This window comes from Chiloscyllium plagiosum, unplaced genomic scaffold (genome assembly GCF_037043375.1).
Source record: "Chiloscyllium plagiosum isolate Xiang-an unplaced genomic scaffold, Cpla_swu_hap1 HiC_scaffold_39, whole genome shotgun sequence".
NCBI lineage: Eukaryota > Metazoa > Chordata > Chondrichthyes > Orectolobiformes > Hemiscylliidae > Chiloscyllium > Chiloscyllium plagiosum.
The window spans coordinates 38,272,690-38,297,035 of NW_028270177.1; the positions used below are offsets into that span (position 1 = coordinate 38,272,690).

The window sequence follows — 24,346 nt, forward strand, 5'->3', positions numbered from 1 at the left end:
GTATACAAACCACTCAGATACAGAACTGGAAGTACCAACAAACAGAGACACATAAATACCAGGCGGGACAGACCACCTCCATCTTATCAAAGGCGCACTGATGATGTCATGCTGCGAGGTGACAAAACATTTCCAGAAAAACATACACCTCAGTGAACGAATCTACAACTTCATCCACAACCTGAGATACAAATCTTCTCAAGAACTCTAGCAATTTAGGTTTGTTCAATACATTGCATCATTTGTACAACACTTTGATCTTTACTATAAATTCTCTGTCCTACAATCGTGTTTGTACCCTGAAAGCTTGTACTTCTAAAATAACTATAACCTGGTGTTGTGTGTGATTTTTAACTTAGTGCTATCATGTCTCATCATATGAGACATTGAACAAATATAAAATTATCCTTTCATTTTCATTCAGTAGAATGAATTCAGTTCAACATTGAACACCCAGTTATACCTCATTTAACAAGCACGACTTATTCATGAATTGTCACAGAAAAACCAAGAATACATGAGTGGGCATTTTCATCAGTTCAAAGATGTTCCACTGACAGTAGTCTGAGGGGACCTCGACAGCATAGAATCACCGAGTGGAATTTCCACAGTCCCTTGGTGGTAGATAGGATTAAAGGTGAGACCAGGAGGAAATGCACAAAACGTGGTTTTGGGTCAATGCTGACACACCTCTGGGTGACCTTCCCTGAGGGGTATCAGCTGATAAGCAGGTGGCCGATATGCTTAGTAAGCAGCCTATTTCTAGGCTGCCTGGATCGTCGTGGCAGCAGGTTGGCCCCCTACTAAGCACAGAGTCCACAGGTGCTTGGAGGTAAGTTGTTAGTGGACTGGAATGAGGGCACTATGAGATCTTCGACACTCCTCTCAACCACCAACGCTGTAACCATCACTGGGCTACTCCCATTGGGAGTGTTCTTTAGTTGGGCCTCCCAACCACAGGATGGCATTGCAACTGCAGTTTTTAATTTTACTAATTGGAATACCTCTCCAAAGCTCCTGTCAACATCAGGTGCCCACATAATTTCCTCCTGCAGTGGGTCAGGGAGCCTCTTAATGGGCAACCTCTGTGAAGATATCCCTGGCAAGTGTCCTGACAGCGACTCTGGGCTTGAGATCGAGAAATGGTTGTGAACATTGTATTCTCTTCAAAAGAAAGTGGAAGGTGACATCATAGGTCTTTAAAACTTGATATAGCAGACATCAAGAATTATGGTTCCATTAACAGAAAAAGAACAATGGTATTTATTTTAATATGAAACAGTCAGTAAGAAATCAAATAAGAAATTCAGAAGAACTTTTTTTAGCCAGAGAGTGCTCAGAATGTGGAAACCACGACCACAGGTAGTGGTTGAGGTCACTGGTATTTGTACAATTATTGGGAGACTAGTTCAGTGTTTCAGGGAAAAGGGAACAAGGGGTTATTCAGAGGATAGTAATGAGAAAAAGCACAAATAAAGAACCACATGAACTGGTGAGAAAGAATGGTTTATGTGCAATATATTCTATTCCACCATCAGAGTCCTGCACTTGATTGGCTAGAGAAACCATTCCACTCAAACCCTGAGGGTTCATGTGAAGAGTAAAAGTGAAGCTGACATTAAGACACTGTGCATGTTGACACGTCAATTCCTCTCTGCCCTGACATTGGCTTTCTCCACAGTATTTTGTCCAGTTTTGGCTCCACCTGCTTTATCCTGCCAAGGCCCCCATTGCTTTGGCTTTGCTCCCATTGAGGGAAATTATTGCAGGAAATTGAACTGAAGGAAGTCAACACAGTAGGCAAAGATTGCGAGAATAACAATGACCTGAAGCAATGAAAGGTTATAGAAATATAAACAGAGACTCGAAAAGCAAAATGATAAAGAGAGAAGGAAATTGCAGAGTAATAAAGTATAATAGAGAAGAATAAAGGGAACTTGGGTGCACCAACTTGCTTTGATCTAGTGCTTTATACTGTAGTAAAACAGCTCAAGGTATGTTTCAGAGAAAATTTCATGCCAAACTACATTAAGTTGTAGGAGAGGTGACAGGGACATATTTTATGGAATGCCAAAAGCAGGAAAGAAACAGAGCAATGGAGAGATAAGGGAGGCAATTCCATTGCGAATGGTTTAGTTAACTGGAGGCATCACTACGAATACAGGGGTGAAGGAAACCAGGGATACACAAAGAAACAGAATTGAGGTAATGTGTGCAGGATTGTTAGGCTGTAGGGTATGGCAGGGATAGGGAGGGATAATGTTATCGAGGGACATGAACACAAAGATGCAGATTTTTAAAAATGTAGAGCAGCGAGCACAATAGTGATGACTAAATTGTACTTGGTGTTAATCAATTTATGGACAGAGCTTTGGATAAGCTCAAGTTTATCAAATTAAACGTAAGGTTTGCAGAGATGGAAAACTGAAAAAATGGGCATAGGCAATATAATGAAGTAATTCATGGCAAGAAATCAATAGAATCATAGAATCCCTACAGTGTGGAAACAGGCCCTTCAACACAACAAGTCCAGAATGACTCTCCGAAGAGCAACCCACCCAGATCCATTCCGCTACTCTTTATTTACCCCTGACTTTTGCGCCTAATCTTCACATTCCTGAACAACTTGGACAATTTAGCATGGCCAATTCACCTGACCTGCACATATTTGGATTGCGGGAGGAAACCGGAACACCCAGAGGAAATCCACGCGGAGACGGGGAGAATGTGCAAACTCCACACTGACAGTCTCTTGAGGCTGGAATGGAACCCAGGTCCCTGGCTCTGTGAGGCAGCTGTGCTAACCACTGACCCACCGTGCCACCCATGGTGCAGAGTGAGTGAGAGTGAGTGTGAGTGAGTAGGTGTGATAGGTGTAATTAGGTGTGAGTGAGAGAGAATGAGAGACAGAGTGAGAGTGAGTGAGAGAGAGTGAGAGAGTGAGTGAAAGTGTGAGAGTGAGAGAGAAAGTGAGAGAGTGTGAGCATGAGTGGGCGAGAGAGAGAGGATGAGAGAGTGAGTGGGAGTGAGTAGGAGTGGGAGTGAGTGGGAGTGAGTGGGAGTGAGTGGGAGTGAGTGGGAGTGAGTGGGAGTGAGTGGGAGTGAGTGGGAGTGAGAGGGAGTGAGAGGGAGTGAGAGGGAGTGAGACGGAGAGAGAGGGAGAGAGAGGGAGAGAGAGGGAGAGAGAGGGAGAGAGAGGGAGAGAGAGGGAGAGAGAGGGAGAGAGAGGGAGAGAGAGGGAGAGAGAGGGAGAGAGAGGGAGAGAGAGGGAGAGAGAGGGAGAGAGAGGGAGAGAGAGGGAGAGAGAGGGAGAACAAGTGAGGGAGAACAAGTGAGAGAGAGCAAGTGAGAGAGAGCAAGTGAGAGAGAGCAAGAGAGTGAGAGAGAGTGGGCAAGGGAGAGTTGAGAGTGTGAGAGAGTGTCAGAGTACGTGAGAGAGTGAGAGTGAGAGGGTAAGCAAGAGTGAGAGGATGAGAGAGCGAGTGAGAGTGAGTGAATGTGTAAGTGAGCAAGAAAGTGAGAGAAAGTGAGTGAGTGAGTGTGAGAGCGAGAGTGTGAAATTATGAGACACTGACTGAGAGAGAGAGAATAAGAGAGAGAATGAGAGAGAGAGAGAAAGCAAGAGAGAGTGAGAGCGTCAGAGAGTGAGAGAGAGTGAGAGTGAGAGAGAGTGAGAGAGAGTGAGAGAGAGTGAGAGTGAGAGTGAGAGAGAGTGAGAGTGAGAGAGAGTGAGAGTGAGAGAGAGAGAGTGAGAGAGAGTGAGAGAGAGTGAGAGAGAGAGTGAGAGTGAGAGTGAGAGTGAGAGAGAGTGAGAGTGAGAGTGAGAGAGAGAGAGTGAGAGAGAGTGAGAGTGAGAGAGAGAGAGTGAGAGAGAGAGTGAGAGAGAGTGAAAGTGAGAGAGAGAGTGTGAGTGAGAGAGAGAGTGAGTGAGTGAGACAGTGTGAGTGAGAGACTGAGCGAGAGTGGGTGAGTGAGAGAGAGAGAGGGTGAGGAAGAGAGTGTGAGTGAGCGAGTCAAGCACAGTCAGTGAGCGAGTGAGAGAGACTGAGCAAGAGTGGGTGAGAGAGAGAGAGAGTAGAAGAGAGAGAGAGAGAGAGAGAGAGAGAGAGAGAGAGTGAGTGAGTGAATGAGAGAGTGAGAGTGAGTGTGTGACAGTGAGTAAGAGAGCGAGTGAGAGTGTGTGAGTGAGAGCGAGAAAGAGTGTGAGAGCGTGTGAGGGTGAGTGAGAAAGTGACTGAGAGTGGGTGTGAGAGTGTGAGTGAATGTGTGTGTGAGAGAGAGAGAGAGAGAGAGAGAGAGAGAGAGATTGAGTTAAACACGAAAATAAACAGCAAGGGAAGAGCAACCTAGCCCCTGGAAATGCAGGGAATTAATTTTCATGCATTCTCAAGTGTCTGAAGTAGTCCTTCATATTGGGTATCTCCAGATAACTGACAAAATTCCCCATGCCACAACGTTCACCATTTAGAAAACACAAAGATCTCCCAGTGCAGAACTGGGAAACTAACCAAGTCCTGGATGTATGGGTCTCAGGTCTGGAAATACCCAGTTCTGTTCTTACTGAAAAGCAGAAGGCTCAAGCGACAGGTGTAAGGATTTGCCAAGAAGCAGAGGCCAAGAAAAGAATCATATACCAAACAGCTTATTCCACTTCTTAAACTAGTCAGAAGCAAATGCATGAAAAGTCTATTAGAAGATTTCTTTCAAAAACAAACAGAAAATGTATTTATTTTCCATTTCATAGAGTACAGAACTTTAAAGAACTGTAAAATGCTTGACTCAAGCCAAAATGTCAATCTGCACTGAGTCACAAATTTAAGTAAATCAATTAAAATAATCCCATCATACAGTTTCCTTGAAAACACTATGCCACATGTAATATATGGTAATATTCCAAGGAGGTTATTTTGAAACTCTGTTCTGTCAAATGTTGCGAAAGGCATGCAGTAATAACCACAATCCTGACACAGTGCTATGCTACATTAGTCATCAGGAGCCGAGAGTTGGATGACTAGGCAGGAGCCAACAAAATCCTAATTACCCAAAAGTTATTTGAAAGAAACAAGTTATGTAATATTCTAATTAAATATTTTTAAAAAGCTTATAAGTTTACTGGGAATAAGTTAAGAACATGCACAGGGAATCATACGCTTTCTAAAATTTGTTTGCATTACTTATCTTTCCATAATGGCATGCAACAAGGTTTCACAAGGATTGGCAATCTTAGAAACTGTTAAAATGTTTCTCCAACTATAATTAAACAATTCTCAAATCAAGATCAAACAAACTAAATAAACTAAAATTAGCTCCACGCATAATATTGTATTGGTTATGTTAGTGTTCTTACACAACCTGAACTGTTCCCATAATCTAAATTAACTTCAAAAGGTCATGGTCACTATTTTTTGGACAAAACAATTCTAAGTCACATGGGGGATGATTACAGCATTCAGAAAGTATTCTGATAGAATCTGATCACATAAATTCACCGGAACAAAGCAGCAAGTGAGGTCAGGTTGATAGGACAGGACAGTACATTGAGATACTCATGACCTACGTCACCAAGTTTATGTTTTATTTTCTTGAATGTCCCATTACCTCCTACCACCAAGATACATTTGAGCCTGGACTGTTAACGTTTCTCATTAGAATGATAAAGTCATACAGGGCTACAGCACGGAAAAAGGGCATTTGGCCTAATCTGTCCAATCTCTCTTCATAACTAAAACTTTCCAGCCCAGGCAACTTCCTGGTAAATCTCCTCTGCACCCTGTCCAGTGCAATCACAGCCCTCCAGAACTGCAAACAATTGTTTTATACAGTTCCAGCATAACCTCCCTGTTCTGAAACTCTATACTTTGGCTAATAAAATCAAGTATCCCATATGGGGCCTTCTTTATTTAGCCGTCTCCCTATTTTAAATAACCAGTGGACATGCACACAAAGTTCCCTCTGATCCTTATTGGTTCCCAGGTCCTACTGCTCATCATGTATTCTCTTGCCTTGTTTGTCCTGCCTAAGTGCATCAACTCCCATTTATCTGGATTGAAGTCCATTTGCCACTGATCAGCCCATCTGACCAGTCCATCTATATTCTCTTTTTATCTAAGGCTTTTCTCCTCACTATGTATCATCCCATCAATTTTCATATCATCTGTAAACTTACTTACCAGCCCTCCTACATACAACTCTAAATTGTTTAGATATATCACAAACAGCAAGGGCCACAACATTGATCCTTATAGATCCCCACAGTCACAAAAACACCCTCAACTACCTCCCTTTGCTTCCAGCTACTCATAAAATTCTGGATCCATTAGCCAATTGCCTTGAATTCAATGGGTTCCTAGCTTTCCTTTGAGTCTCCCATGCAGGACTTTATCAAAAGCCTTGCTGAAGTCCAAGTAGACCATGTCAAATGCAGTGTCCTAATCTACACAGCTGGTCACCTCTTCAAAAAATTCAGTCAAGGTGGTCAGACATTACTTGCCCTTAACAAACCATGCTGACTGTTTTTGATTAATCCTGGCCTCTCCAAGTGCAAATTAATTCTATCCCTTGGAATTGCTTCCAATAAATTTCCCACTACTGACATGAAATTGACTGACTTGTAGTTTTCTGTTTTATCCCTTACTTCCCTCTTGAATAACAGTACCACAAAGGTAGTCTTCCAGTCCTCTGGCACCTCTTCTGTGGCCAGATAGGAATTGACAAGTATTGCCAGCAGTCCTGCTATTTCATTCCTTGCCTGGAATACATATCTCGCCAGTTTGGAGATTTATCTACTTTTAAGCTTCCTGGTTCACTCAGGACTTCTTGGTGTTGAGTATAGTGGCTTTTTATTTGTTATTTCTACCATATACAACTGTTACAGTAAAAATGAAACAGCGTTCCTCCAGGATCAAGGTGCTACATGGACAGCACAAACTACACAATCGTATGCAGCAAAAAGTGCATAAGAAGTGCAAATCACACAAGTTATAGTGTAAAAGAAGAATGATAAATAATAGACATTTTTCTAGTAGCAATTTGACGTTGTGCAAAGAATTTCAGATGGGAAAGAGTTTGATCATACTACGTTAGGGAGCCTGATAACTTGGGGGAAGAAACTGTTGCACAGTCTGGCTGTGAGAGATCGAATGCTCCAGATGGCAGGAGGGAGAAGAGTTTGAGTGAGGGGTGTGTGGGGACTTCCACAATGCTCTTAGCCTTTTGGATGCAGCATGTGGTGTAAATGTCAGTAATGGAGGGACGAGAGACCCCAATGATCTTCTCAGCTCTCCTCACTATCCAATGGCAGTGATGCAGCAGCTCAGGGTACTCTCAATGAACCCTCTGCAGACTGTGGTGAGGATGGGGGGCGATGGGCTTTCCTCAGCATGTGCAGAAAGTAGAGACGCTGCTGGGCATTCTTGGCTGTGGAGCTGGTGTTGAGGGACCAGGTGAGATTCTCTGCCAGGTGTACACGAAGAAATTTGGAGCTTTTCATGATCTCCACGGGGTAGCCGTCGATGTCCAGCGGAGAGTGGTCACTCTGTGCCCACCCTGAAGTCAACTATCTCTTTCGTCTTGTCGTCTTGTTGGCTCCGCACTTGTCTGTTAGCTGCTGCAGCTCCTGTCTGTATGCCCACTTGTCGTTCCTGCTGATGAGACTCACTACAATCGTATCATCAGCAAACTCAATGATATGATTTGAGCTGTGGTGTGTCAGCAGGTGAACAGCAGTGGACTGAGCACACAGTCCTGGGGAAGGGGCCCCATGCTCAGTGTGACGGTGTTGGAGATGCTGTTCCCAATCTGGACTGACTGAGGTCTCCCAGTCAGGAAGTCTAGGATCCAGTTACAAATGGAGGTATTTAGGCCCCGCAGACTCAGCTTCCAATCAGGTGCTGAGGAATGATAGTGTTCAATGCAGATCTGAAGTCTATGTCAGTAATCTGACCTAAGTGTCCTTCTTCTCCAGGTGGGTCAGGGCCCAGATGGAGGATGGTGGAAATGGCATCATCTGTCGAGTGGTTGGGTCGATACGCGAACAGCAGGGTGTCCAGTGGAGGTGGGGGGTGAGGGGGCGCAAGGTCTTTATATGCCTCATCACGAACCTCTCGAAGCACTTCATGATGATGGGTGCAACTGGGCGGTGGTCATTGACTCAGGATAATGAACACTTCTTCATCATGGGGACAATGGAGGTACCGGCCCAGAAGCTCATTGGAACTATGGCGCAGCTCAGGGAGATGTTGAAGATGTCCGTGAGAACATCCACCAGTACATCAGAGCATCCTCTGAGCACTCTGTCAGAGATGTTATCTAGTCCAGCAGCTTTTGTGGGTTGACTCTGCGTCGAGTTTTCCTCACATTGGCAACAGTAAGACACACCACCTGGTGATTGGCACCGGGGTGGGGGGTGGTGGACTTCGCTGCCAGGTCATTTCGTGCCTCAAACCCGTACATATAAGTTGTTCATCTGGGAGGAGGCATCACCAACACAAGCAGGCGATGCTGTTAGGTGGTTGGTGATGACCTGGATGCCCTTCCACAAGCTCCATGCATTGCCGCTGTCCTGAAAGTGGCTGTGTATTCTCTATGCGTGTGCACGCTTTGCCTCTTTGATGGCCTGGGTTAGGTTGGCCCTCGCTGTTGTTAGGGCCACCTTGTCACCTGCTCTGAAGGTAGAATCACGGGGCTTCAGCAGCATATATACCTTTGTGATCACCTACGGCTTCTGGTTGGGGTGAGAAGTGGTGGTTTTGGACACAGTGACGTCATCAATACACTTGCTAATGTAGCAAGTCCCTGACACTGTGTACTCCTCTAAGTTGATGGAATCCCCATCAGTTGCTGCCTTCCTAAACATGTGCCAGTCAGTGTGCTCAAAACAAGCTTGAAGAGCAGAAATGGCTCCTGCCGGCCAGGTTTCCACCTGCTTCTGAACCGGTTTGATACGTCTGATGAGCGGTCTATATAACAGAGAGGTGGTCTGAGGAGGCAAGGTGGGGCCGGAACTCTGCACTGGATGCGTTGGGGATGTTCGAATAAACCAGGTCCAGTGTGTTCTCCCCTCTCGTTGCAAAGTCCACATGCTGATGGAACTTAGGGAGCACAGCCTTGAGATTCTCATGAAATATCCAGCAACAATAAACAATAAACACCCGTCAAGGTGTGCGTTCTGCAATCCGCTAATAGCTCTATGGAGTTTACAGAGTGCCTCCTTAGCATTAGCACTGGGAGGAATATACACCCTGACTGTAAGGACGGTGTGAATTCCCGTGGCAAAAATGGTCAGCATCTAACACTTGCAGACTCCACCATTGAGGAGCAGTAACTGGAGATGAGCATGGAGTCCTTGCTGGCAGACCCCCCACCCCAAGCCTTACCACACGGAGCCGCATTTCTGTCGGCCTGAAACAAGGCAAGCCCGTCTAGCTGGATGGCGGTGCCTGGAACTCTGTCGCTGAGCCACACTTCCATGAAAACAAGGTTGAGCAATCTCTGAATTTACACTGAGGTACCTGCTGCAGTCAGGTTCCATCCAGTTTGTTGTCCAACGAGCAGACATTGGAGAGCAGGATGGCTGGGAGTCTGTCTGTGCTAATTTCTTAAAGTATTTAACAGTCCTTTTCCCTGATTTTTTACACTTCCACGTCTCCCCTCTCACTTGTGGACACTGACACAATTTTCATTTAGAGATGTACCTATGTGCTCTGACTCCATACACGCTGTGTTCCTTAATAGCCTAGTTATCCTTTTATTCTAATGCACTTGTAAAATAACTTTAGATTTTCCCTGATTTCACCTGCCATTATCCTTTCATGCCCCTTTTTGGCCTCCTCCTTTCCTTTTTAAGTATCCACTTGCACATTCTGTCCTCCACCAGGACTTCTGCCATAAGCTTCCTTTTTTCTCCTTATCAAATCCTGTATACTCCTTGACATCCACAGTTCACTGGATTTGTTGGTCCCACCCTTTATCTTTATTGGAACATCTTTATTTCAAGGGTCCATTCTTTTATATTATTCTTTTATGTGTTGCAAGATTTTCCAGCTAGTCCAATACTTTTTATTCATCATGAGCAGCCCTTGAGAAGCTGCTTGGCCATATGCTGTAGGTACATCAGTAATACTGTTAGGATGGGAGTTTCAGGATTTTGAACAAGTGTGAACAGCAATATAGTTCCAAATCAGGACAGTGTGGGGCTTGGAGGGAACTCGCAAGTTGTGGTGTTTTCATATACCGGCTGCTCTCATTCTTCTGTTTGGTAAAGACATGGGAGGTACTGTTGCAGAAGAAGTTGCTGTAGTGCATCTTGTAAATGCTACAAACCACTGCTCTGTGCATGGGTGAAGGACAGCATAAATGCTGAAGATGGTGAATAGTGCCACGGTGGCACAGTGGTTAGCACTGCTGCCTCACAGCGCCAGAGACCCGGGTTCAACTCCCGCCTCAGGCGACTGACTGTATGGAGTTTGCACATTCTCCCCGTGTCTGCGTGGGTTTCCTCCGGGTGCTCCGGTTTCCTCCCACAGTCCAAAGATGTGCAGGTTAGGTGAATTGGCCATGCTAAATTGTCCATAGTGTTAGGTTAAAAAAAGGGGTAAATGTAGGGGTATGGGTGGGTTGCGCTTCGGCAGGTCGGTGTGGACGTGTTGGGCCGAAGGGCCTGTTTCCACACTGTAAGTAATCTGTAAGTAATCTAATCTAAATGGGCACCTGGATGGTGTCAGGAATGTTGATTGCTGGTGGAGCCACTTTCAGCCAGGTACGTGGACAGCATTTCATCACACACCTGACTTGTGTCTAGTAGATTGTGGACAGGCATTTGGGAGTCAGGAGGTGAAGGATTCCTGGTCTCGACCTGCTCTTATGAATACTGCAAGTTTATGGCTGGTCTCGTTCAGTTTTCAATTACTTGTACCCTCTAGGATGTGGATAGTGGGGAATGCAGCGATGGTAATGCCACTGAATTTTAAGGAGAGATGGTTGAATGTTAAGGAGAGCTGGCTGAATTCTCTTGTTGAGATAATACTTGCCTAGTACGAATGCTACTTGCCACTTGTCAGCTCATAGAATCCCTACAGTGTGGAAACAGGCCCTTCAGCCTAACAAGTCCACACCGGCCTACCACAGAGTAACCCATCCAGACCCAGTCCCCTACCCTATTATCGTATACTAATCCCTGACCTACACATCCCCGAACACTATTGGAAATTTAGCATGGCTAATTCCTGTAACCTGCACATCTGGCTCAAGCCTAGTTTTTGACCAGATCTTATTGCATTTGAAAATAGACTGCTTCAGTATCAAAGGAGTAGGGAATGGTGCTCAACATTGTGCAGTTATCAGAAAACATCCCAGATTTGACCTTATTAATGAAACAGCTGAGGATTGTTGGACCTAGGACACAACCCTGAAGAACTTGTGCAGCAATGTTTGGGACTGAAAAGACTGACCTTCAACAACCAAACCATATTCCTTTGAAAACAGTATGATCCAAACCAGTTGAGAGGTTCCTCCTGATTCTCACCAAATCCAATTTTGCTCCTTAGTGTTGCATTCAGTCAAATTTTTGTTTGATATTAGAGCAGTCACTCTTACCTCCCCTTTAAATTAAGCTCTTTTGTCCATGTTTGGACCAACGCTGCAATAAAGACGCATCGAGTGGCTGATTGTATGGAAAGTAAGGCACTGTCAACAACCCCTGCTTCTACTTTGCTGATGATTGAGAGCAGACTCAAGGGGTGCTGGGTGGCAAGGTTCAATTTGTCCTGCTTTTTGTGGACAAGAAATACCTGGGCAGTTTTTCAGATGCCGGTGAAACTATCCTGTTTAGGATGAGTAGGATAAATGTTAGTTTCCAGGTCATGTACTCTGTAGGACAAAAATTTTAAAAATAAAGAAAATCTCAGCTCATGAGCCACATAGTATCTTTTGTAAATTGAAAAGCACGTTGAAATTAAGAATGTAAATTAGTAATCATTTGTGGGAAACAAAGTGAAAGAATTGTCAATCGTAGAACAGGCAGACCAATTACAGTTTCATTGATTGAATTTATTGTCACATGTATCTAAGCACAATGAAAAGTTTAATGCTTTGCTTTGCGTGCAGTACAGATAGATCATAACATACAAAGATCATAGGGTGATTGTGATTGAACAGAGCGAGAAGTACAAAGTTACGGCTGCAAAGAAGATATACAAAAAGCAAGATCAACATTAGACTTAAAATTTGAGAGGTCCACTCGGAAATCTAATAATAGCGGGGAAGGAGCTGTTCTTGAACCTGTCAGTACATTTTGTATCTTCTGCCTGATGGAAGAGGTTAGCAGAGATTAGAACCGGGCTGGAAAAGTTCATTGATGATAATGGTTGCCTTTCTGAGGCAGTTAGAAGTCTAGATGGGGACAAGGGATTGGAGGTTGGCTTACTCGATGGTCTGAGCTGTGTTCATAACTTTCGTTATGGACAGTTACTGTACTAAGCCATGATACATCCAGATAGAATGCTTTCTAGTGTGCATTAATAAATGTCGATGGGACATTAATGGACATGCTGAATTTCCTCAGTGTAAACTAATGAAATAGTAATACATACAGATGCAGAATAAAAACAGAAATAAAAGCAGAGCTCCAGTCTCAGAGTGAAAAGAAAAACATACATGAGAATGAACTGCACAAATGGGACTGCAGATGAAGAACAAGTGTTGATTGGAGAGCAGGGACGATGATACAGTGGTAGAGTGGGCTTCCATTCAGTGAAACCCAAATCCTATGGAAACAGGCCATAACTTGGTGCAAACATAAATATTGAGCCATGACTTAATTCAAATTTTCAATAACAGGAAGAAAGTGGTTTTTATTGAAGCTTATCATGAATTGTAATGTAGGGCTCTGTATACTGTGGACTGTTCCCATAGATACAAATGACAAAAGCCTCAACTACAGCAGAAGGACCATCAGCTTGGTGAAAGAAGCTCTCTGGGTTGCCTGCAATGTGCTGGTCTTGCAGTGTAAAGAGCTGTCGAGGACAGAGTATGGAAGACTGACACACTCCAAGGTCCAGGTTTATGTGCTAAGGAATATGCTAAAGTATGCAGCAACTACTGAAAAGCCTCAGTGAGGAAAGGCCACTGCTTAAAGCCTCTTGTCACAGTACTCACTGGAAATTGTGTAAGACCCCTTTATTGCAGGCATCAGAGAATGTTCATTATAAATATTTAAAAAAATAGTAATTTTTACAAAATATAGATGTGTAATAATAAGTATTATTAGGCAATGTACTGTATGGAAAGAAACTGATCTATGTTGTGGTTTATGTATTAACAACATTGAACTACTATACTTGTACTGTATTTATATAATACTTAAGACAAAAGTGGACTTCTCAAAAATAACTATACAAAGTAAGGGGCACCTCAGTGGCAAGGCCATTCCAGCACTTCTGCCCTTTTGTGTTTCGGGGAGGGGGGGTGGGGGAGGGTGGATCTGGAAGGGAAAAGTCAATGAAGCAGCACTTGAAAAGCAGTAAAGGATGAAATCATAGTTACAGCAAAACTAGTCCTATTGGTTAGTCAATGGGTACTGTTAAACATCCGAAGTCATTCACTTCTTATTAACCTATGAGAAAATGTAGTAAGTATGCATTTTAAGCTTCAAAAATGCAGATGGGAACAGGTTTGTTATAGGAGAAAGTGAGGTCTGCAGATGCTGGAGATCAGAGCTGGAAATGTGTTGCTGGAAAAGCGCAGCAGGTCAGGCAGCATCCAGGGAACAGGAGAATCGACGTTTCGGGCATAAGCCCTTCTTCAGGAATGGGGAAAGTTTGTCCAGCAGGCTAAGATAAAAGGTAGGGAGGAGGGACTTGGGAGAGGGGCGTCGGAAATGTGATAGGTGGAAAGAGGTCAAGGTGAGGGTGATAGGTCAGACTGGGTTGGGGGCGGAGAGGTCGGGAAGAAGATCTCAGGTTAGGAAGGCGGTGCTGAATTTGATGGATTTGACTGAGACAGGGTGGGGGGAGGGGAAATGAGGAAACTGGTGAAATCCGAGTTCATCCCTTGTGGTTGGAGGGTTCCTAGCCGGAAGATGAGGCGTTCTTCCTCCAACCGTCGTTTTGTTGTGGTCTGACGATGGAGGAGTCCAAAGACCTGCATATCCTTGGTGGAGTGGGAGGGGGAATTGAAATGTTGAGCTACAGGGTGGTTGGGTTGGTTGGTCCAGGTGTCCCAGAGGTGTTCTCTGAAACGCTCCGCAAGTAGCCGGCCTGTCTCCCCAATATAGAGGAGGCCACATCGGGTGCAGAGGATGCAATAGATGATATGTGTGGAGGTGCAGGTGAATCTGTGGCGGATATGGAAGTTTCCTTTGGGGCCTTGGAGGGAGGTGAGGGGGGAGGTGTGGGCGCAAGTCTTGCACCTCCTGCGGTTGCAGGGGAAGGTGCCGGGAGTGGAGGTTGGGTTGGTGGGGGGTGTGGATCTGACGAGGGAGTCACGGAGGGAGTGGTCTTTACGGAATGCTGATAGGGGAGGGGAGGGAAATATATCCTTGGTGGTGGGGTCCGTTTGGAGTTGGGGAAATGACGGCGGATGATGCGCTGTACATGGAGATTGGTGGGGTGGTAGGTGAGGACCAGTGGGGTTCTGTCCTGGTGGCGGTTGGAGGGGCGGGGTTCAAGGGCGGAGGAGCGGGAAGTGGAAGAGATGCGGATTACATGGAGATTGGTGGGGTATATTTCCCTCCCCTCCCCTCCCCTATCAGCATTCCGTAAAGACCAGTCCCTCCGTGACTCCCTCGTCAGATCCATACCCCCCACCAACCCAACCTCCACTCCCGGCACCTTCCCCTGCAACCGCAGGAGGTGCAAGACTTGCGCCCACACCTCCCCCCTCACCTCCCTCCAAGGCCCCAAAGGAAACTTCCATATCCGCCACAGATTCACCTGCACCTCCACACATATCATCTATTGCATCCTCTGCACCCGATGTGGCCTCCTCTATATTGGGGAGACAGGCCGGCTACTTGCGGAGCGTTTCAGAGAACACCTCTGGGACACCCGGACCAACCAACCCAACCACCCTGTAGCTCAACATTTCAATTCCCCCTCCCACTCCACCAAGGATATGCAGGTCTTTGGACTCCTCCATCGTCAGACCACAACAAAACGACGGTTGGAGGAAGAACGCCTCATCTTCCGGCTAGGAACCCTCCAACCACAAGGGATGAACTCGGATTTCACCAGTTTCCTCATTTCCCCTCCCCCCACCCTGTCTCAGTCAAATCCATCAAATTCAGCACCGCCTTCCTAACCTGAGATCTTCTTCCCGACCTCTCCGCCCCCACCCCAGTCTGACCTATCACCCTCACCTTGACCTCTTTCCACCTATCATATTTCCGACGCCCCTCTCCCAAGTCCCTCCTCCCTACCTTTTATCTTAGCCTGCTGGACAAACTTTCCCCATTCCTGAAGAAGGGCTTATGCCCGAAACGTCGATTCTCCTGTTCCCTGGATGCTGCCTGACCTGCTGCGCTTTTCCAGCAACACATTTCCAGCACAGGTTTGTTATAAACAAATGTAAAATACAGTACATTCCAGCTGGAAACAGGAAATCTTATAGTCTCCAGAATTTAGCTTATAATATTCAGCATCTGTAGTCAGACAATTTTCTATAACTATATAAATCAAGTTCAAAGACACTGCTTAGGGCATTCAAAGTGAGAGTATGCTCCGACAGTCCATTCTTTGCTATTTAGAAAAGCCATTTGAATTTCTACAAACAATCCTCATTTTTGTGCAAAATAAATTATGGATAAAAAAAAAATCGATCTACTTGTCTGACCACCTATGATGGTCACTCTACACAGTGCCAGGTGATGATTGTCATAACCCACACTGCTGTATGGTGATGGTCTGGACCCCCAGTCCTGCGTGGTGATGATCACAACCACCAGCAAATCATTTGTTTCTTTACTTGACATTGCCATGACCTACTGCCCTGCATCCTTTTACCCTCTAATCTCTCCTGTCTGTTACCCAATCATAGATCCTTCTTTTTATTCCTTGGCCCACTCTGCCTTTTCCTGTCTTGTACATAAACTACTCCAACACCAAACATTCTCAGATCTGATAAAAGATTGTCAATGTTAGCTTTGTTCCTCTCATCTTAGATCTGGAAGACAAATTGAACATTTGTAATATTTTCTATTTTTATCGCATTATGAATAAAACTATTCTCAAGTAAATCACTAAAAAAAATTGATTACCATGTGTATGATTAAAAGAGTTTAAATATATTCCACACAGAGAAGCAAGATGGCGGCAGAGTAAGATGCTCCTACCAGAGCTCCTCTGCTTCACCTGTTGTTTTTCTTTTCCCCTTTTATAGAGTCAGCGACATACAGCATGGAAACAACTTGTCAATATCCCAACCCAATCTAGTCCCACTTGCCAGCACCCAGCCCATATCTCTCCAAATCCTTCCTATTCATATACCCATCCAGATGCCTTTTAAATGTTGCATTTATACTAACCTCCACCACTTCCTCTGGCACCTCATTTCATACCTGTACCACCCTCTGCGTGAAAAGGTTGCCCTGTAGGTCTCTTTTATATCTTTCCCCTCTCACCCTCTAGTTCTGGACTCCACCCTCCCCAGGGAAAATACTTTGTTTATTTATCCTATCCATGCCCCTCATGATTTTACAAACCTCTATAAGGTCACCTCTCAGCCTCCTATGCTCCAGGGAAAACAGCTCTAGCCTATTCAACCTCTCCCTATAGCTCAAATCCTTCAAACCCTGGCAACATCCTTGTAAATCTCTTCTGAACCCTTTCAAGTTTCACAACATCTTTCCAGTAGAAAGGAGGCCAGAATTGCACGCAATATTCTAACCAATGTCCTGTGCAGCCGCAACATGACCTCCCAAGTCCTGTACTCAATACTCTGACCAATAAAGGAAAGCATACCAAACGCCTTCTTCACTATCCTATCTACCTGCGACTCCACTTTCAAGGAGCTATGAACCTGCACTCCAAGGTCTCTTTCTCCAGCAACATTCCCTAGGACATTACCATTCAGTTAATAAGTCCTGCTAAGATTTGCTTTCCCAAAATGCAGCACCTCATATTTATCTGAATTAAACTCCATCTGCCACTTCTCAGCCCATTGGCTCATCTGATCAAGATCCTGTTGCATCTGAGGTAACCTTCTTTGCTGTCCACTACACCTCCAATTTTGGTGTCACCTGCAAACTTACTAACTATACCTCATATGCTCACATCCAAAACATTTATATAAATGATGAGAAGTAGTGGACCCAGCATCTTTTTTGCAGGAGTGGACAGCGAGTCCTGGAGCAACATGAAGAGCAGCAGCCAGAGAGTAGCACAGTCAGCAGGACCCAAAGTGAGCCCAGGAACGGTCAGGGGGGCAGCGAGCCCAGGAACGGTGAGGGGGGGACAGCGAGCCCAGAAACGGTGAGGGGGGCAGCGAGCCCAGGAACGGTGACGGGGGCAGCGAGCCCAGGAACGGTGACGGAGGCAGCGAGCCCACGAACGGTGACGGGGGCAGCGAGCCCACGAACGGTGACGGGGGCAGCGAGCCCACGAACAGAGAGGAAGGCAGCGAACCCAGGAACAGTGAGGGGGGCAGTGAGCCCAGGAACAGTGTGGGGGACAGTGAGCCCAGGAATGCTGTGGGGGACAGTGAGCCCAGGAACAGTGAGGGGGGCAGTGAGCCCAGGAACAGTGAGGGAGCTAGTGAGCCCAGGAACGGTGTGGGGGACAGTGAGCCCAGGAACGGTGTGGGGGCAGTGAGCCGAGGAATGCTGTGGGGGACAGTGAGCCCAGGAACGGTGTGGGGGACAGCGAGCCCAGGAATAGTACAGGGGCAGTGAGCCCAGAATCAGTGAGGCGGTAGTGAGGCCAGGAACGGTGAGGGGGACAGCGAGGCCAGGAACGGTGAGGGGGGCAGCGAGCCCAGGAACGGTGACGGGGGCAGCGAGCCCAGGAACGGTGACGGAGGCAGCGAGCCCACGAACGGTGACGGGGGCAGCGAGCCCACGAACGGTGACGGGGGCAGCGAGCCCACGAACAGAGAGGAAGGCAGCGAACCCAGGAACAGTGAGGGGGGCAGTGAGCCCAGGAACAGTGTGGGGGACAGTGAGCCCAGGAATGCTGTGGGGGACAGTGAGCCCAGGAACAGTGAGGGGGGCAGTGAGCCCAGGAACAGTGAGGGAGCTAGTGAGCCCAGGAACGGTGTGGGGGACAGTGAGCCCAGGAACGGTGTGGGGGCAGTGAGCCGAGGAATGCTGTGGGGGACAGTGAGCCCAGGAACGGTGTGGGGGACAGCGAGCCCAGGAATAGTACAGGGGCAGTGAGCCCAGAATCAGTGAGGCGGTAGTGAGGCCAGGAACGGTGAGGGGGACAGCGAGGCCAGGAACGGTGTGGGGGATAGCGAGCCCAGGAACGGTGTGGGGGACAGTGAGCCCAGGAACGGTGTGGGGGACAGTGAGCCCAGGAACCGTGTGGGGGACGGTGAGCCCAAGAACGGTGTGGGGGACGGTGAGCCCAGGAACGGTGTGGGGGACGGTGAGCCCAGGAACGGTGTGGGGGACGGTGAACCCAGGAATGGTGGGGGGGGACGGTGAGCCCAGGAACGGTGTGGGGGACGGTGAGCCCAGGAACGGTGTGGGGGACGGTGAGCCCAGGAACGGTGTGGGGGACGGTGAGCCCAGGAACGGTGTGGGGGACGGTGAGCCCAGGAACGGTGTGGGGGACGGTGAGCCCAGGAACGGTGTGGGGGACGGTGAGCCCAGGAACGGTGTGGGGGACGGTGAGCCCAGGAACGGTGTGGGGGACGGCGAGCCCAGGAACGGTGTGGGGGCAGTGAGCCCAGGAACAGTGAGCCCAGGAACAGTGAGGGGGGCAGTGAGCCCAGGAACAGTGAGGGGGGCAGTGAGCCCAGGAACAGTGAGGGGGGCAGTGAGCCCAGGAACAGTGTGGGGGGCAGTGAGCCCAGGAACAGTGAGGGGACAGTGAGCCCAGGAACGGTGCGGGGGACAGTGAGCCCAGGAACGGTGCGGGGGACAGTGAGCCCAGGAACGGTGAGGGTGTCAGTGAGCCCAGGAACGGTGAGGGTGTCAGTGAGCCCAGGAACGGTGAGGGGGACAGTGAGCCCAGGAACGGTGCGGGGGACAGTGAGCCCAGGAACGGTGCGGGGGACAGTGAGCCCAGGAACAGTGTGGGGGACAGTGAGCCCAGGAATGCTGTGGGGGACAGTGAGCCCAGGAACAGTGAGGGGGGCAGTGAGCCCAGGAACAGTGAGGGAGCTAGTGAGCCCAGGAACGGTGTGGGGGACAGTGAGCCCAGGAACGGTGTGGGGGACAGTGAGCCCAGGAACGGTGTGGGGGCAGTGAGCCGAGGAATGCTGTGGGGGACAGTGAGCCCAGGAACGGTGTGGGGGACAGTGAGCCCAGGAATAGTACAGGGGCAGTGAGCCCAGAATCAGTGAGGCGGTAGTGAGGCCAGGAACGGTGAGGGGGACAGCGAGGCCAGGAACGGTGTGGGGGATAGCGAGCCCAGGAACGGTGTGGGGGACAGTGAGCCCAGGAACGGTGTGGGGGACAGTGAGCCCAGGAACCGTGTGGGGGACGGTGAGCCCAAGAACGGTGTGGGGGACGGTGAGCCCAGGAACGGTGTGGGGGACGGTGAGCCCAGGAACGGTGTGGGGGACGGTGAACCCAGGAATGGTGGGGGGGGACGGTGAGCCCAGGAACGGTGTGGGGGACGGTGAGCCCAGGAACGGTGTGGGGGACGGTGAGCCCAGGAACGGTGTGGGGGACGGTGAGCCCAGGAACGGTGTGGGGGACGGTGAGCCCAGGAACGGTGTGGGGGACGGTGAGCCCAGGAACGGTGTGGGGGACGGTGAGCCCAGGAACGGTGTGGGGGACAGCGAGCCCAGGAACGGTGTGGGGGCAGTGAGCCCAGGAACAGTGAGCCCAGGAACAGTGAGGGGGGCAGTGAGCCCAGGAACAGTGAGGGGGGCAGTGAGCCCAGGAACAGTGAGGGGGGCAGTGAGCCCAGGAACAGTGAGGGGACAGTGAGCCCAGGAACGGTGCGGGGGACAGTGAGCCCAGGAACGGTGCGGGGGACAGTGAGCCCAGGAACGGTGAGGGTGTCAGTGAGCCCAGGAACGGTGAGGGTGTCAGTGAGCCCAGGAACGGTGAGGGGGACAGTGAGCCCAGGAACGGTGAGGGGGACAGTGAGCCCAGGAACGGTGAGGGGGATAGTGAGCCCAGGAACGGTGAGGGGGACAGTGAGCCCAGGAACGGTGTGGGGGACAGTGAGCCCAGGAACGGTGTGGGGGGCAGTGAGCCCAGGAACCGTGTGGGGGACGGTGAGCCCAAGAACGGTGTGGGGGACGGTGAGCCCAGGAACGGTGTGGGGGACGGTGAGCCCAGGAACGGTGTGGGGGACGGTGAACCCAGGAATGGTGGGGGGGGGACGGTGAGCCCAGGAACGGTGTGGGGGACGGCGAGCCCAGGAACGGTGTGGGGGCAGTGAGCCCAGGAACAGTGAGCCCAGGAACAGTGAGGGGGGCAGTGAGCCCAGGAACAGTGAGGGGGGCAGTGAGCCCAGGAACAGTGAGGGGGGCAGTGAGCCCAGGAACAGTGAGGGGGGCAGTGAGCCCAGGAACAGTGAGGGGGGCAGTGAGCCCAGGAACAGTGTGGGGGGCAGTGAGCCCAGGAACAGTGAGGGGACAGTGAGCCCAGGAACGGTGCGGGGGACAGTGAGCCCAGGAACCGTGCGGGGGACAGTGAGCCCAGGAACGGTGAGGGTGTCAGTGAGCCCAGGAACGGTGAGGGTGTCAGTGAGCCCAGGAACGGTGAGGGGGACAGTGAGCCCAGGAACGGTGAGGGGGATAGTGAGCCCAGGAACGGTGAGGGGGACAGTGAGCCCAGGAACGGTGTGGGGGACAGTGAGCCCAGGAACGGTGTGGGGGGCAGTGAGCCCAGGAACCGTGTGGGGGACGGTGAGCCCAAGAACGGTGTGGGGGACGGTGAGCCCAGGAACGGTGTGGGGGACGGTGAGCCCAGGAACGGTGTGGGGGACGGTGAACCCAGGAATGGTGGGGGGGGACGGTGAGCCCAGGAACGGTGTGGGGGACGGTGAGCCCAGGAACGGTGTGGGGGACGGTGAGCCCAGGAACGGTGTGGGGGACGGTGAGCCCAGGAACGGTGTGGGGGACGGTGAGCCCAGGAACGGTGTGGGGGACGGTGAGCCCAGGAACGGTGTGGGGGACGGTGAGCCCAGGAACGGTGTGGGGGACGGTGAGCCCAGGAACGGTGTGGGGGACAGCGAGCCCAGGAACGGTGTGGGGGCAGTGAGCCCAGGAACAGTGAGCCCAGGAACAGTGAGGGGGGCAGTGAGCCCAGGAACAGTGAGGGGGGCAGTGAGCCCAGGAACAGTGAGGGGGGCAGTGAGCCCAGGAACAGTGTGGGGGGCAGTGAGCCCAGGAACAGTGAGGGGACAGTGAGCCCAGGAACGGTGCGGGGGACAGTGAGCCCAGGAACGGTGCGGGGGACAGTGAGCCCAGGAACGGTGAGGGTGTCAGTGAGCCCAGGAACGGTGAGGGTGTCAGTGAGCCCAGGAACGGTGAGGGTGTCAGTGAGCCCAGGAACGGTGAGGGGGACAGTGAGCCCAGGAACGGTGAGGGGGACAGTGAGCCCAGGAACGGTGAGGGGGACAGTGAGCCCAGGAACGGTGTGGGGGACAGTGAGCCCAGGAACGGTGTGGGGGACAGTGAGCCCAGGAACGGTGTGGGGGGCAGTGAGCCCAGGAACAGTGAGCCCAGGAACAGTGAGGGGGGCAGTGAGCCCAGGAACAGTGAGGGGGGCAGTGAGCCCAGGAACAGTGAGGGGGGCAGTGTGCCCAGGAACAGTGAGGGGGGCAGTGTGCCCAGGAACAGTGAGGGGGGCAGTGAGCCCAGGAACAGTGAGGGGACAGTGAGCCCAGGAACGGTGCGGGGGACAGTGAGCCCAGGAACGGTGAGGGTGTCAGTGAGCCCAGGAACGGTGCGGGGGACAGTGAGCCCAGGAACGGTGCGGGTGACAGTGAGCCCAGGAACGGTGAGGGGGACAGTGAGCCCAGGAACGGTGCGGGGGACAGTGAGCCCAGGAACGGTGCGGGGGACAGTGAGCCCAGGAACAGTGTGGGGGACAGTGAGCCCAGGAATGCTGTGGGGGACAGTGAGCCCAGGAACAGTGAGGGGGGCAGTGAGCCCAGGAACAGTGAGGGAGCTAGTGAGCCCAGGAACGGTGTGGGGGACAGTGAGCCCAGGAACGGTGTGGGGGACAGCGAGCCCAGGAATAGTACAGGGGCAGTGAGCCCAGAATCAGTGAGGCGGTAGTGAGGCCAGGAACGGTGAGGGGGACAGCGAGGCCAGGAACGGTGTGGGGGATAGCGAGCCCAGGAACGGTGTGGGGGACGGTGAGCCCAGGAACGGTGTGGGGGACGGTGAGCCCAGGAACGGTGTGGGGGACGGTGAGCCCAGGAACGGTGTGGGGGACGGTGAGCCCAGGAACGGTGTGGGGGACGGTGAGCCCAGGAACGGTGTGGGGGACGGTGAGCCCAGGAACGGTGTGGGGGACGGTGAGCCCAGGAACGGTGTGGGGGACGGTGAGCCCAGGAACGGTGTGGGGGACGGTGAGCCCAGGAACGGTGTGGGGGACGGTGAGCCCAGGAACGGTGTGGGGGACGGTGAGCCCAGGAACGGTGTGGGGGACGGTGAGCCCAGGAACGGTGTGGGGGACGGTGAGCCCAGGAACGGTGTGGGGGACGGTGAGCCCAGGAACGGTATGGGGGCAGTGAGCCCAGGAACAGTGAGCCCAGGAACAGTGAGGGGGGCAGTGAGCCCAGGAACAGTGAGGTGGGCAGTGAGCCCAGGAACAGTGAGGGGGGCAGTGAGCCCAGGAACAGTGTGGGGGGCAGTGAGCCCAGGAACAGTGAGGGGACAGTGAGCCCAGGAACGGTGCGGGGGACAGTGAGCCCAGGAACGGTGCGGGGGACAGTGAGCCCAGGAACGGTGAGGGTGTCAGTGAGCCCAGGAACGGTAAGGGTGTCAGTGAGCCCAGGAACGGTGCGGGGGACAGTGAGCCCAGGAACAGTGAGGGGGATAGTGAGCCCAGGAACGGTGAGGGGGACAGTGAGCCCAGGAACGGTGTGGGGGACAGTGAGCCCAGGAACGGTGTGGGGGGCAGTGAGCCCAGGAACGGTGTGGGGGGCAGTGAGCCCAGGAACAGTGAGCCCAGGAACAGTGAGGGGGGCAGTGAGCCCAGGAACAGTGAGGGGGGCAGTGAGCCCAGGAACAGTGAGGGGGGCAGTGTGCCCAGGAACAGTGAGGGGGGCAGTGTGCCCAGGAACAGTGAGGGGGGCAGTGTGCCCAGGAACAGTGAGGGGGGCAGTGAGCCCAGGAACAGTGAGGGGACAGTGAGCCCAGGAACGGTGCGGGGGACAGTGAGCCCAGGAACGGTGAGGGTGTCAGTGAGCCCAGGAACGGTGAGGGTGTCAGTGAGCCCAGGAACGGTGCGGGGGACAGTGAGCCCAGGAACGGTGCGGGGGACAGTGAGCCCAGGAACGGTGAGGGGGACAGTGAGCCCAGGAACGGTGCGGGGGACAGTGAGCCCAGGAACGGTGAGGGGGACAGTGAGCCCAGGAACGGTGAGGGGGACAGTGAGCCCAGGAACGGTGAGGGGGACAGTGAGCCCAGGAACGGTGAGGGGGACAGTGAGCCCAGGAACGGTGTGGGGACGGTGAGCCCAGGAACAGTGAGTCCTGAAGCAGTGTGCTGGGAAGCAGCCCCAAAGCAGAGTGGGCAGCAAGTCCCAGAGCAGCACATGGTCAGCAAGTCCCAGCTTAACACGAGGCCTGAAAGTTCTGGAGCAGTGCGCAGGCAGCGAGTCCTCAGTGGAGTCCGGCGCAGGTGAGGCAGTCCTGGAACTTACCTGGGATCAGCTGAGTGCCAGTATGGAGTGGACCGGAGGCTTGGAGTGGAGCAGGAATGGCTGATGGACTGGAGTCCGGGGTCTGCCGCAGGCGGTCAGGTCATGTGTGGGCACCCTGCGCTGAGCTGCTCCAACGGTGTCTTATTTCTAACCTTTTTTTTTAAACACTAAATTGATACAACTACTTTTTATTTCTCTTTTGCATCCAAAATTTGTACCTCGGTCCTTGTAGCTGAGATGGTGCAGACATTGTAAAAGCTATCACTGTACTTCTACAGTGGAGAACACGTAACAATAAAGGATATTCTATATTTTAGTTCACTTTATACGATTCTAACTTGGCTACATCAAAACAAA

The 24,346-nt window shown here is 50.9% G+C and overlaps 2 protein-coding genes across 10 annotated transcripts in view; one reads left to right on the forward strand and one right to left on the reverse strand.

The window, feature by feature from the left end:
• The window catches only part of arnt2 (aryl hydrocarbon receptor nuclear translocator 2), a 476,833-nt gene that overhangs the window by 161,806 nt on the left and 290,681 nt on the right, over positions 1–24,346 (reverse strand). The gene's annotated exons all lie outside the window — the stretch shown is intronic.
• On the forward strand, positions 741–24,281 carry LOC148138668 (uncharacterized). The gene is made up of 15 exons (XM_087981198.1): positions 741–832; positions 7,964–8,265; positions 12,910–13,108; positions 17,321–17,433; positions 20,249–20,478; positions 20,525–20,710; positions 20,743–21,060; positions 21,110–21,333; positions 21,375–21,518; positions 21,620–21,805; positions 21,955–22,189; positions 22,359–22,852; positions 22,992–23,172; positions 23,478–23,624; positions 24,222–24,281. The coding sequence occupies exons 1-15, from the start codon at positions 741–743 to the stop codon at positions 24,279–24,281; spliced, it is 3,111 nt and encodes a 1,036-aa protein (XP_087837324.1).